General features: G+C 50.8%; 1 protein-coding gene across 2 annotated transcripts in view; it reads right to left on the bottom strand.

Annotated features, from left to right (window-relative positions):
* Maml3 (mastermind-like transcriptional coactivator 3) overlaps positions 1-14,615 on the bottom strand; it is a 407,740-nt gene that overhangs the window by 10,942 nt on the left and 382,183 nt on the right. For both annotated transcript variants that reach the window (XM_005386678.2, XM_005386679.2), the window contains exon 3: positions 2,260-2,499. In XM_005386678.2, coding sequence (XP_005386735.1) covers positions 2,260-2,499 — 240 coding nt within the window. The remainder of the gene's footprint in view (positions 1-2,259; positions 2,500-14,615) is intronic.

Below are 14,615 nucleotides of genomic sequence, written 5' to 3'. Positions count from 1 at the left end.
ATAGGCTTAGCATTCTCAGGTTGGTTACACGGGCCGCCAGAGCCTTCTGTCTCCCCTCAGCTGTCCTTGTGGGAAACACGAATGCTCCCAGTATACTGTTTCCAAGACTGAACCTGTTGGACATTTTCAGTGCGGCAGAGTCTGAGGAAATCAGGACGGTGTTGATGTGGAAATCAATACTCATTCTCAAAACAAAAAGTGGAGAGCTTACCACTTGGACAGCCTGGGACAGCCTGCGTTAATAAGCACTGTGTCCAGGCCCAGGGGACCCTGCATGGTCGCGCCTGGCACCCGGGGCTGCAGCTGTTCTACAATGCTCTCTGAACCCAGGGTCATGACCGGTCCCCATATGCACGTGTGCAGAGTGGACAGCTGCCAAGGAGCTGTGCGCACACTAGCTCGTGTGGTCTTTACCGCAGTTATACAAGGGAAGTATTCAAACCTAGCCTGGTGGATGAAGACGGAGGTTAAACAGTTTGCTCAAAATCACACTGTAAGGGGCTTTAGCTCAGCGGCACAGTGCCTGCCTGACAAGCACGAGGTTGTGAGTTCGATTCCAGGTACCAGAAAAAAAAAATACAAAATCACATTGTAAGCAAAAGAATAGACAAATTTTCACCTTGAGGAAAGTGGTCTCTAATTCTTAGAACACACAACTGCTAAGAGATTATGTTCCACCCGGAATATAATCTTTCCACGGAGCATCGAGCTCCAGGCCCTCGATTCTGAGGGGTCTCCCACCCATTCGCCTGTGGGTCTCTGGACATGACTTCGAAGCAACTCTTCCAACACTCTGCCCCTCCTGGTCTGACCCCTCTGGGGCAGCACCCCTGGGCTGGCAAAAGTGAATTCTGCCCAGTTCTCCTGACTGCCCTCATCTGGGTGGTTGCAGCACACCTGTCAAAAGGCATCGCTTACAACAGGCACACCTGAAATTCCCTGGGCCTGGCTGAGGAGAGGATTTACAAAGCGCTGCTTCCCTCTGCAGCTCCATTTATCACCGCCGGAGAGATACTGGCATGGCTCCTTGTCATACACCTTGTGCAGGGTGTGTGGGATAGGAGTTTGTTTGTACAATTGCTGCCAGGAAGCAGACTGACCTTGGTAAAAGGAAAGATAATGACACAGCTGTTCAAGAGCAAAAGCAAAAACAGGGAACACGTGTGAACTGTGCTCAACAGCAGTTTTTCTCTTTGGGAGATGACTAGTGCTACTCTGAACTGCTGCCCATGTTTAGTAGGGACCTCAGCATCCTGTTCCTATGTCACAGTGTCATATAATTGTGTGTGTGTGCTTGTGTGTTTGTGTGTGGTAGATGCTTGGTAAATCTCCCAAATTCTGACCCTGTTAGGAACATTCTAGAATGATAACTATGAGTGAGTTGTTAGGCTCTGAGCCTTCTACGCCAATCCCCTACAATGGAGTCTGCTGTCTGAGATGCCCAGTGCAGGCCCGCACAGGGGCCTTTGGAGACCTCCAGTGGACAGCCTCGGGCCTTTCCCTAGGATAATACTGTACTAAATCAGGCTGGGCAACTCTCAAAACAAAACAAATCAAAACCTACAGGAGTGGTCTTCGGGGAAGGCTTCCTTTCAAAGCTGGAGAAATTATGTGGCAGAGTTGGGACAAAGGTGCCGAAGGTAAAGGTGTATTTGTGTTGGGCCTTTCTTTAACTCACAGGCTTCCTGAGTTGTTTTAAAAAGCTGTCATAAGAGCTTTTCTTATGTTTGCACCCCCTTAGTGACCCCCAGTTCGGACAGCCAGGTAGTTCTGCAGGCCTTCTTTTTCTGCTACTGTTCATGTCCAACGCATCAAATTCTCCTCAGTCCTTCTTCCTGCCCCTTTCTTCCAAGAAACAAAATTCTCTGAGTTTTGTTTTTTTGTGTTTGTTGTTTGTTTTGGCTTCCTGTGAGAAATATTAGGGCTTCCACAGAATGTAAGCAGCCTCCACTCATGCTGATTAAACAGACCCCTGTCCTGGAAATCAGGAGAGAAGGAGCCAGGCTTGCATTGAAGAACTGTCTATTGCAAATGGGCCTCAAATTGATGGCAGAAGCCTGTCTTTAAGAACCAACTCGCTCATTATTGGAAAAAGCCTAACTAATTGAAAAGGTCCACAGTCCACAGGTTCTTGTAGGATCTTAAGAAATGCTGGCCTGTGAGCTTCTCCACGGAGGACAGGGACTCGGGGAGAGGCTCCCTCACAGCTGGCAGGTGCCACGCTTGTGCCTCCGGGATCCCGCCATGGGGGCGTCTTACCTGCTCAGCCAGGATCTGCTGCTGCTGCTGCCGCTGCTCCCGCAGGAACTGCTGCTTCTGCTGCTCCATCAGCTGGGCCCGCTGGTCAATCAGCATCTGCTTCATGATGGCCGCCTGCGGCTGGCTGCCCAGGAAGCCGGGCCCCGAGGGGCTGGCTCCTGAGACCATGCTGCCCGAGCCTGGGGCCACAGAGGGCTGCATGGGGCCTGTGGTCCGCGGAAGCCCGACCGGGTGCTGCTCCTGGCGGGGCAAAAAAAGGCAGAGCTGCAGTGATTCAGTGAGGACACTCACTGCCACGCGGGGAAGGAGGACCCCAGGGTTTCTGGGGGGCACCTGTTACCTTTCCATGAAAACAACCTCGTCATCCTCAGATCTGCCTCACCTCTGTGGAACCAGACAGGCCACAGGGCGCAGGAATGGAGCACAGCTCCGGGAAATCTGGGCCAGGCTCCCTGTTTCAGATGGGACTAGTGGGCATGGAGTGGGCTTTCAGCTAACATCCTGAGTTCCTTGAAGGAAAGGAATAAGCCCTCAGGTACGGCTCATCTGAAGCCTGGGAGGTGATGCCCCAACCTTGCCTGATAATCCTTCCTCATCACTGTCTACTTGGCGGAAATGGACGTCGTCTGAGCAAGCAGGAGACACACGCAGAAGAAGGCTGGAATTTACTAATCAGATCTGCTATATTAACTGCAACCTTTGAGAACTTTGGTATGTATTTATCGAACCCAAGGCCTGTACACTGAGCTAGGTCCCCAGCACATTTTATTTTTTTTGAGACAGAGTCTTGTTACATTTCTCAGGCCGGGCTTGAACTTGTGATCCTTCTGCCTCAGCCTCCCAAGAGTGCTGGGATTACGTGTGGGTACCGCCATGCTCAGGTGATGCTGACAGCTTTTAAGGACTGCTCCTTGGGGAATAGGCAGTAAAGTGGTAGAGACCTAAGCCCACACAGCCCAGGGGACAGCTTGGAGAATGCACAGGGTGTGTGTGTGTGTGTGTGTGAGTGTGTGTGTGTGTGTGTGTCTACACAGCCAGAGAGGGAACACTAGGGATGAACAGTTCTAGGAACAGCAGGTATGTGACCACAAGATTCAGCACCCAGACATGTCTACCAAGCACTGCAAGCATGCACATGTCTACCACAGCACCCAGACATGTCTACCAAGCATCCGGCAAAGGCGAGCACTGCCTGGATGTTCCACAGAGATATTCTTTCTAATTAACTAAGGTTTCAAGCCACTACCACGCATGTAGAAGACGTGACTTCAGAGGCATATACAAATCACAAGACACCCATGCAGCCATACGGTGCAGCACTTTAGGAGACCTAATAAGAAATGAATGCGAGTAGCTCTGCAGTTATCTTTAAAGCTGTAGTCTGAACTGGAGCTGAGTACTTTCCCCCTTCTTGCTTGGGTACATTTTCAATGATAGATACTGGCAAACACGTCAGCCATCTCCTCGCAAAGCACAGAGGTGAAATCCATCGATCACTGCCTCTCCCAGAGCACAGTCCCGGGTCTGATTTCCTGAAGCCCGGGCCCCATGCTCCGCATGTCTCTCGACTCTCTTGAACCATGTATGCTTTTCCTCTCACCTACGAATTCCCACCTGCTCGGCCTCTTCATTTGCACACCCACCCCCCCCTGCCAAGCAAAACGGAATAAGCAAAACAACCCCAACCACAACACAATACAACACAACACAGCACAGCACGCTCCTCCTCTGGCCCCAGAAACAATAGCTTGGTTATGTAGTAGCCCAGATCATATAGCTGGTAAACAGATGACCCATAACTAGCAGGTAAGAATGCTGATTTTGATCCTAAATTGGGTATTTCTTTTACTCACTCTGGCCTTTCTTAGACGAAGTGCCCGGGCCCCAAATGTGCACCTAAGAATTACCTGTAGATGAAACTTCCAGTGTATCTCTTATATCTGTAATGTGTTCTATTTTGCATATACAAGTGCTGGTGCTGAAGTTAACACAAGTTTTTTGTCTGTCTTTTTTTTCTGTAGTTAGAGCAGGAAATATTTTTAATGTTAACTAAAAGGTCTTATACTTAAGAAAAAAAAATAAAAGAGCCAGGAACTTTGATGCTACCAAAAAGTTTACTTTATGGCCAAGCCCTGCAGGGGTCTGGCTATTTCAGTCTTCTCCTTTTTTCCCAGATACTTGCTACCTGTTTTTCAAGTCCTTTTTCCCATGGGATAAAGTTCTTTCTTGCCACCTTTAGAGACAAATGGCTGATCGACTTAACACTTTAACAAATGCATTCACACTGCAGCGTGGCGCACCGCTCAGTAAGAATACAGATATGTAGTGTTTTTGGGTGTATTTCAGCACAGTTAATATTTTCCAGTCTGGGGGGAAAGAGGTGGAAAAAAGCTGAGACCCGAGGGGAGAGAAAGTTGTCTGCAGCTTCAGTTTTGGAGATGGCTGAATCGGTTCTCGTTGTGCTCTTCGAGACATGGTCTCTGGTCCTGCGCGAAGGCCTCCTACAGCTGGCCAGGGTACCCGGGGGGCGTGGAGAAAATCGGGGTGTTGGCTTTCCTGGTCTTCTCTCCCCGCTGGAAACGCAGAGCAGCGAATGGAGTATTGATGTTAAGTCACTTTTTGCCCCTGCGGGGGGAAAAACTTTCTGAAAAGCATATTTTCCTTCCAAGCGACCACAATATTTCCCTAATGATTCCTTCCTAGAAGTTCGCCTTTCTCACAGAAGGAAGGCCACAAGACCTCGGGGAAGGAGGATCCATCCTCGTGCCTGGGCCCAGGATCGCCTGCCAAACGCAGTCCCTGTGGGACCTCCCGCCAACCCAGCCGCAGCCCACAGCAAGCGAGCCCCGCCCACCCCGAGCGGCATCCCTGGAGGAGGGCGCCCCGCAAGCGACCTGCCTCACTCTTTACGCCGGCAAGGCCACTGTTATTCGGTACAACTTCTAAGCCCCAGCCTCAGAGGGCTTAATGAGAGTCTGTGAAATTTCAGGATTTCAAGCTACTACTCTTGCGGCAGAGGAGGACACACACTGTGTGATGCAATTAGGGAAAACCACGCTGCACTTTCGTCATGTGACCACGTGCAGTGCCTTGCAGCCAAATGATGCAGTATTTTTAGTTTTAATTACTGGCTTGTTCTCTGCTCCTTCCCTTGCTTTCTAACCAGAATCTCAATTCATTCTCTTCCCCTCAAATCCAATTGGCTACATAGATCTTCATTACTCTCCAACCCCTCACTCTCCAGTAAAATAAAGGGAGGAACAAGCCATTAAAAATGAGGAACCTATACTACACATCTTCCCCTCCAGGGATGGAGCCTCACAGTTTTCTAAAGGCTGGAGGGAGGTGGGAGGTGTAAGAAACACCCTCACCTTCCCGGAAAAGGCAGCTTTGGACTTTAAAACAACCCAGGGGTGGTAAAAGCATCTCTCAAACACGGCCAGTTGTTTATTTATAAATCTGCGCGCAGGGAAGTTGCATTCTCTAAGTGTTTTCAAGAACAGGCTCGGCGTTTGGGTGAGCAGGGCCGGGCTGGCTGGCGGCGAACCAAAGACGGCGGTTCCGTGAAAGGATCGTCACAAAAGGCTGCCTGCAGGGCTGAGGCTGGGGTGACAGCGGCATCGTGGGTAGCCGGCGGGAGGGTGCCCGGGGTATCAGCCTTTTTCCAGGCAAACCTCGCCGGGCCCGGGTAGCCGCTGCTGTTCTGGCCGGGGCCCGCAGATGGCGGTGTCGGCCCGGGGCTGCCGCAGCCCGCGCCCCGCCCGATGCAGATGGCTTAATCAGGCCCGGCCCCGCCCGCGCGTCCGGGCCGCCGCGGCCGCAGTGGAGCCGGCAGCCAAGTGTTCCCGCGTACAGCAGGTAGCCTGGCAACTGCGCGCCTAATGCCGAGCAGATGGCGTTCGCACGGCGTGATGGACATCACACGCGACAGCCTGAGACAATCCAGGAATTCCCTGGTGACTCGAGGCCCTCTTTGCACAAAACGAGCTCTCTCTCCAGCGCGCGCAGCTCTGGGGCTGGCTCCCCACCCCCTCCCGGCTGCGGAGCGGTTTCTTGTTACCGACTTTGCCCGCAGCCCGAGGGGAGGGAGCGTCGGCGGGGAGGAGGCGGGAGGAAGCGGAAGGGCTGGCAGCGTGGCGGCCGCGGAGGGGCGCAGAGCAGCCGGGCGCGCGGTGGCGAGGGACCGGCTCCCCCGGGTCCCGCCTCGGCTCGGGCTTTGCAACCACGTGCTCTGCCTGCAGCCTAAATGAAATTTAGGATTTTGGTTAAAAAGTCCCCCGGGGCGTAATTTAGCCTCTCGACTCGAGCCTATCTGCTTACAAGTCCTTGGGGGACTGGGGCCAGGCAGGCTGGAGTGGGGCCCGTGCGCCCCCGGCAGGTCCGACAGAGCAGCGGGCCGGCGGCGCTAACAAAGGAGCGGGCGCGGCGGGAGGGCGGGCGCGGGGCCCCAGTCCTCGCCGCGCACTGCCCTCGGCGAGTGCCACGGCCGGAGGACACGGGTGGGGGGGACACGCGGACAGAGACAAGGCTGGCTCCTGGTGGGGAAGGGTATCAACAAATCAATACAGAAAACAAAAAGGGTGGCCCAGAAAGCGACTCTGTGCCGAGAACACGCGCGCGCGCGCACACACACACACACAGACACACAGACACACACACACACAGACACACACAGACACTCACACACACTGAGCTGGGTCAAGTAATTTCTAAAGAATTAAATCAATCCTTGGGTCACACGGAATTTCGGCTGAATTCTATAAGGCTTCTCTGTCCAACCTGTTTCTCCGATAGCCAGTGGTTTTCTCCTATGGAGGTAGAGCGCAAGCTCTAAGTTTCAGAAGACAGAAATCTGGCGAAGGTAGAAGCTAGCATCACACTGGCCGGGCGAGAGTTCTGCAGTTTCCGGCCCGGGAGCAGTGCAGGGCCGGTCCTGCCCCCGCGGTGGGACTGAGGAGACCGCTGGCTCTGAGCCCCACCATGGACCCAGCTTAGTTCCCACCGCCTGAAATGCAAGTCGGATTCCTAAGCCTTCTCATCACTGGCAACTTTGGAGGTGGAAACGGGCAAGCAGATGTTCAACCTCTTCTACTTCCAGTAGGGGCCCCTTGGACACAACCATGGGCTACATCGGGGTTCTCACAGGATGGTTCCAGGGTCTGCGGCATTGGCCTCACCTAGGAACTTGTGGGAAATAACAGCTCTCCCTGAATGAGCCCCTCTGGGGGTGTATATTTTAATAAGCTCTCCAAGTGCCCACAGCGTGAGAATCACCAGGGCAAATAATCCTGGCTGCTGGTCACTGACTGTACGCCGCTTTGACTGCAGGGCTGCACCTCCAAAAGCAAGAAAGGGTGCTGAGCTGCTTGGGTTTTATTGCAAATTCTTCAGCATTTGAAACAAAATTCTCATTTTTCCTCCCTGGGAGTTTGCTCAGACCAGTAATATTTGCCGTGCAAACCCCAGAATTTCGAAGGGCACCCAGGAAGCACAGTACTCCAGCGGAGGCAGGCGCAAGAGCAGCCCAGACCCAGGAAACCCCGAATCCAGAGCAGCTCCCTTGCTCAGGGGCATCCAGCACCCTTAGACCTCCTGGGGGCTGGTATTAAGCAAAGCTGCGACTTGAGGAGGAGCCCCCTGGCTGGAGTGAGTTCTTCAGATGTGAACAGGGAAGAAGATAGCTAATGTGAGTGGGGTGCCTACTCTGGGCTAAGCATGGTGCTCCGTGCTTCTTCCTGTATAATTAAACTCTGAGTCCCTGAGAGGTTAAGTGACTTGTCTGATGTCCAGGGCTGCTGGAGGCATCTTTGGGATTCCGGTTTTCCCCCACCATAGCCTGCATCTGGTTTTAATCAGCAGGCCACCCAGGAGGGCTCTGGGGAGGGAGGGTGGACATCGAATAAAAAGGTAGAAACTATTGGGTTGGGATCTAAGAATGGAGCTGAGAGTGCATAAAAATATACACCATTTTTTATTTGTTGCCTGAGACCCAAAGTTGGATGCCTCTGTGATACCAACCTCAACATTTGACAAAGAAAAAGGGAATAAGATTAGACCAGTCAACCATAAGTAGAAGAAAGAAACAAAATAAAACCTTTGAAGTTGATCAAGTGTCAGGGCAGAAATGTGGTTTTGGGATGGTAGTATCTTTTATAGATTTCCTTTTTTTCCAGAACAGTGTTTCCCTGAAAGCTGCTAAATTCATAGCAGAGCCCCCACACACTCACCCCACCTAAACCTCTTTGTCCCTGGTGATGATTACAGAAGCCTGGATTAAAAGCCTTGTTATGTGATGTGTGGCAGTCATGTCCTGGGATGACGGAATTTTGAGGCTGTGATGATCAATTTCAGAAGATTATCTCTGAAACAGCATTAACTCGGAGCCCAATGCTAGGGCTGTTGAATGGGTTCAGCAAAGTTCTTTGTTCTACCTCTAAGAGGGAGTGGTTTGCATTGGGGGAACCCCAGGGGACTGGATAGGAACTCTGTTCCTCCAAAGACCCAGTGCTTGACACACTCTGACCATATGACAACCAGGGTGTGGCTGTCACTTGTTACTGCCCTGGACTCTTGATGGTGCAGCAGGAGGAGAGGGAAGTGCCATGCTTCTGGTTCTAGCTTTGCTCTTAAAATAACCGCACTGGGGCTTTGAATTTGGCTTTCGTTTTAGGTTTTCAGTGAGCAAAGTGGAGTCTCTACCTAGACATTAGGTAAGGCAACTGGATTAGCCTTCTGCACCCATGGATTCTGTATCCGTGCATGGAAAATATATGAAAAACATTGTGCTGAATATGCACAGACCTTTTCCTCGTCATTACTCCCTAAACAATACAGTTTTAACGACTATTTAGGTAGTATTAAAATTGGAGTAGGCAGCATCAGCAATCTAGAGATGATCTACAGTCTCGCTGCATGTGTGCTAGTTGTCTGCAGACACTCTACTATTTTATATAAGGGACTTGAGCATCCACAGATTTGGGTATCCAAGGGAAGTCCTAGAACCAATCTCCCACAGATACAAGGGATGACTCTATTTTAAAAATGCATGGTTTGCTGACTCCCCATCACTTGATGACTGGGGAAAATTTAAAAAGCAGTGAAGTTTGAAAAAGGAAGTCAGAGGTCATTTTGAACACTTAAAGATCACCACTGTTAATGTTTTGATGGGCTTCTGTGTTCCCTTCCAGCTTTGCCACTGTATGCAGTAGCTTATTTTTCATGCTTCTTATCGCGATTTTTATACTTATATTTGTACTCCCTCTTGATTTTAACTGTATAACATGGGGAGGTAGAAAGCTCCAACTTCCCAAATGCTCAAGTTATAGCTTTCTGGCAGACGATATCCTTCTGGCTTCATTCACGGCAAGGTCTAAGCTCCTTGGGGATTGGGACCATGCGTTTGAGCATCCAGCACAGGGTCCGCCCGCAGTACCCACAGCATAAATATAGGCTGAACTGAACCATTGGTTAGGATGAATCTAGCCTGAATCTAGTTCATGGGGCGGGGGGGAGGGAAGGACGTCTAGAGAAGGGGAAACAGATGGCTTTACAACAACCTTCTTCTCAGAGCTACAGATCAGCTGAGTATTAAGGAAAGGGTTAAAGCTGGTTGTCCAGTGCAAGATGTGCGAATGCTACCAGCCAGCGAAAGGTCAGGTCTTCAAGGACTTTTCTTAAGGTGAAAAAACCCAAAAATGCCACTTGTCCTTATCAGTGCTTTGACTATAGTTACCATACATCCCTCCGGTGGAAGACAGCTTGCAGAGTTATGCTTTCCCTCTGCCTTTGATGTAAATTATAGAGTCCTCTTGATCCCTTTGTTGTGTTTAATTCCACCACCAAAGCAACCCTAAATTGGTTAAAAGTTCATTAGTGTGCAACAATAGGGGCTTGATTAAATAAATTATGGTACATCCATACCACGAATACGTGGGAGCCAACAGAAATCATGCCTACTCAGACTGTCTAATCACATAGGGAAAAGCTTACAAGATATGGTGGAAAGGGAGGAAATAAAAGCAGTTTGTAGAATACTAGCCACAAGATAATATAGACAAAGATCATGAGTGATTTTTTATCTTTATGATCTTTCAGATGCTCTGTTGTGAACATACATTACTTTTAATGAATAGTACCACTTTTGAAAGCTCATTGAGAGTAAGTTTACACTGACATGGAGTGGAATGTAGGGAGTTCTTGAGGGATGCAGGTCATATCTGGGACCTGGGCTCTTTCTCCCTGAACCTCCTCATGCTATGCAGTGTGACATATACGAGCCTGAGTGGCACCTCTCCCTTCAGGACCCAGGCATGGCATGACATTCTGGGTTCAGCTGCAGGCTTTGCTTCCACAAACAGTTCCCTAGGCTCAAAGAGGGTACCGAGGACTGCAACTATCTTCCCAGAATACTTGGATCCACCTGGACAAGGATGCCCTTTGGGGCCCTCTGCTGTTCTCCACGGCTTTCTTCCCTCTTGGAATAGGGCCAGAAGCAGCCGGACCTTCAGAGCTCTGACTTGGAGAGATGCGGGTGATGACTGGGGAGATGGGGGGAGACCGCCACTTGCTTCCCTGGATTGTCTTCTCTGGGATTGTAAGGAAACCAGAGGCACCAATGTTGTAAAATGTGCCCCATGGAGGCTAGAACAGGCTCTGGTGGCATCTGCGGGGCCACTGTGAGGACACGTGACCGGAAGTGGTCTGTTGGGCTGTCTGTCCAGGCTTGCTATCTTTCCTTGGCTCACTGACTGGAAGGGGGAGCAGTCTCCACTCACCCCACTGAGCAGTCAGGAGGATCCTTTCTTCCTGAGCTACTGTTTCCTCCAGCCCAAACCTTCCTCTCTCACGGCCCCCACCCCTCTGATGAAGTCATCAAAGGCGAGATTGCATAACTGATGTGCAGGCCTATCTGGTGTTACCCTGGGAGACGGGCCAACGTTTCCATTTATAGACAGGAGCACTGCCATGCTGCCAAATGCAGCTCTCTGCAGCAGCCCTAGGAGCCGGGAAGGGGCGCAGGGTGTGCTGTGGAGGGAAGGCCCGGGAGCCACCTCCACCCTCTCCAGAGGCTCCTGGCTTTGGGAGGGTGGCAGAGGGAGACCAGCTCCAGGTGCTTGGGAAGGCAGAGTGCTGCAGAACTGCCTGCTCAGTGCTGGCGTCCCCGCCACGGCGGCCGGCTCTGCTCTGCGGGATTCCTGAGCACTGTACCAACTGTGGGATCCACGTCTGACCATGTGATGCTGAGGACTGCGAGGACAGCAGGTGCCTCTTCAGCCCTCGGCTGCTTTCCTGAGGGCTGCAGCCTGCTCTGCAGCCAGACTGGGGCTTGAGGAGAGTGGAACTTGGGGTAGGACATGAGAAACCACAAAACAGCAGCAGAATCCCGAAATCTGGGTTGGTACTTCACATATGTGGAGATTTTTACTGAGAAGCAGCTTCTCAGGGGGCATGGGGCCAGGAAAGGCTCAGACTTGGTGAGGGAGGCCTAGGGACAGGTGGGCTGGGGGCTGAGCCTGGGCTGCACAGCCGTAAAGATCCTTGAGTTTAGACTTTCTATTTATTTGCTTATTTATTGTTTTGAGACAGTCTTGCTATATAGTTCAGGCTGGCTTTGAACTCACTATGTAGCCCAGGCTGGCCTTGAACTCACAGATTCTCCTGCCTCAGCCTCCTGACTACTGGGATTATAGGTGTGCACTACCACGCCTGGCTAGAGCTTAGATTTTTTGTTCTGTTTTTTCCTTTTGTTTTTTTCTACGGTACCGGGAATTGAACTCACGACCTTGTGCTTACCAGGCAGGCGCTGTGCTGCTGAGCTAAATCCCCAGCCCCTAGATTTTGTAGATACATTCTTCAAACAAAGTTTTACACAGAGACATGGACACACCCTGATGAGACTGAAAGATAGGTCTATTTTACAGCTTTCGGGTATGCTCTGCTATTGGCTCAGACTGTTTATCTTGTGAAGGTTATAACTACACTGCCTTGCACTTTCAAAAATAAAGACCTTGCTCTTTTCTCCTTAACCCTAGTGAGATTCCTTCACGTTGTAAATACATGCAAGGACTCCAAAAAGTACAAGTAGCTTTGGTCTTTTTTTAAATGTTGGGAAGACTTGGGGATGGACCGAGATAACCACAGTCTTTGAAGAACCATGGACTTTAATTTCCTTGACTCCGTGGGCAGGGCCACAGTCAGAGCCTGGGACTCCACACCGCACACTTTCACCGGGACAAAACAACCTGGAAACAAGGAGAAATCATCCTCTCCGCAGAGCTTGACCTTCCTGCTCATTTTCCCCAGAAGCCTTTGGGGAGATGATTCAGCACTGCTCGGCACACAGTAGGTATTCCTAAAAGTCACACTGCTGTTAATAATAGTGAGGAACTTAGCGACTTTAGGTGGGGTCTGTACCTTAGCTAGGGGCAGTCTCCAGATCACGGAGAGGACTCCAGCTAAACCAAGCCAACAACCAAAACACACAGCACACACTCATGTGTTAGTACGGTACAAAAGCCCAAGGGCACGGGTTGTGTTTATGGCTTTGCATTTTACCTGGGGTAAGCTATGGTCACAGAGCGGCTGAAATGCCCCTGCGTCACTCGGAAAACAGTGTATGCCACAAAACCTGCACCCGAGCTCTAATGTGTGGAATGTGGAATTTGGCACTGAAGTTTTCTTTCAATTCAAATTGGCACACCACTTCTTTTTTTGTGGTACTGGCGATTGAACCTAGGGCCTTTACACTGAGCTACAGCCCCATTACACACACCTCCCCATAATTTTTGTTCTGAGACAAGGGCTCAGTAAATTGCTAATTTGCCGAGGAGGCTGGACTCGAACTTAGGATCCTCCTGCTTCAGCCTCTCAGAGTGGTGGGGTTACAGGTGCCACCATGCCTAGCTGGCATCCAACTTTTAAAAATGCATTTATTGCTAAGGATCTCTGAGGGCCTCCAGTGAGGTGAGCACACGGCAGGGGTTGTGTGGGTCCCTAAGCGATGTGCCACCATGGCCTGGCCTGCAACGATGCTAAGGCCCAGGTGGAGATCAAGCTGACCTCCACCTTTTTTTTTGGAAGTTTTGAGATAAGATCTCAGTGTGTTATAAAGGCTAGTGTCAAACATGTGATCCTCCTGCCTCAGCCTCCTGAGTAGCTGGGAAGACAGGTGTGCTTCACCATACCCGGCAAGGTTTACCGTCCCTGAAAAGCTCCAGACTGATGCCATCTGGCCAAGGGTGAACTGTGGTGTGTGCTCTGATTCCATTAGATCTCCACGAAGCCAGCCTGGGCAAATCTGGATGCTCAGGGCTGTGGCACGGCATGACGGGAAGGGGTCTGAGTGGGGGCCCTGGGCCGGGGTTCTTCCGTGGTTCAGCTGAGCAAACACTGAAATGTCTCTGGTTCCACTTGGCAAGAGCGTCACAGGCGAGGCCGAGCCTGACTGGGGTCCCGGGAGGAAGCACAGATTTGGGGTTGAGTGAGAGCTGGACAAGGCAAGGAGCGGGGTCACCTGTAGTCCAGGCACGCAGACAGCGGGGGCAGGGTGGGCACTCGCAGGGAATGAAACAGCGCCTGGCTCTAAGCAGATTAAGCAGTGTCAAGGAAATCGGAGATCAGGGCGGGGAGAAAAGTGGGCAGGAAGGGTTGAAGAACGGAAGTGATCCTGACTGTGGGACCCGCGCATTGTGGCAAGAGGAAGATCTCCGCCCTCTCGCTGAATGCAGATGTCTGGAACCCCGTTTCCTTCAGCTCCCTTCCAGCCCCGCTTACATTCTTGCTCTAGCAGCAATCCCGCCGCGATGATAGTGAGCCAGCGTAAGGATCAGGCGTGAACAAGCCCAGGGTTCCTTGGCCTTCTCACTTTCCAGACGTGCACTGTATTGGAACGTCAATGTAGTGTAGAGTATTTTAAACATCCCACCTGGCTTTCAACAGGAAGTGGAATAGTAAGTATACGACCCTGAATATTTCAGAGCCCTAACAATGTATCTTGCGGATGAAGGGGAGATGCCAAATAATAAGAGGAAATAGGATCAAAGGGTTTGCGAAGAAATAACCTTGCGATTTTTGTGTTTCCTTGTTTCTCCAACTTTGTGGTTTTTGCTGTTTCACCTAACTTTTATCAAGAAAGCCTAATGAAAGTTCTAGGGTGTCCCAATTAAGGACCAGTCGTTTTCACATCAAATATTAGTCTTCATGACTAATTATTTCCCAGACTGAAGCTCTTCTTGGATAGAAGTCATCAGAAAACAGGGTCTTACTGCTAAATCTCGTTTGCAGCAGAAACGCTATGTCACATTTGTATGCGACAGCTAATATTGCATTTATTCTGCCAGTCTTTTAAAGCTAAACTA

The sequence above is a fragment of the Chinchilla lanigera genome, unplaced genomic scaffold, assembly GCF_000276665.1.
Source record: "Chinchilla lanigera isolate Chin_1 unplaced genomic scaffold, ChiLan1.0 scaffold00027, whole genome shotgun sequence".
In the NCBI taxonomy this organism is placed as follows: Eukaryota; Metazoa; Chordata; class Mammalia; order Rodentia; family Chinchillidae; genus Chinchilla; species Chinchilla lanigera.
The sequence above is the reverse complement of the archived record's forward strand: the minus strand, read 5'-3'. Positions and strand labels throughout refer to the sequence as shown.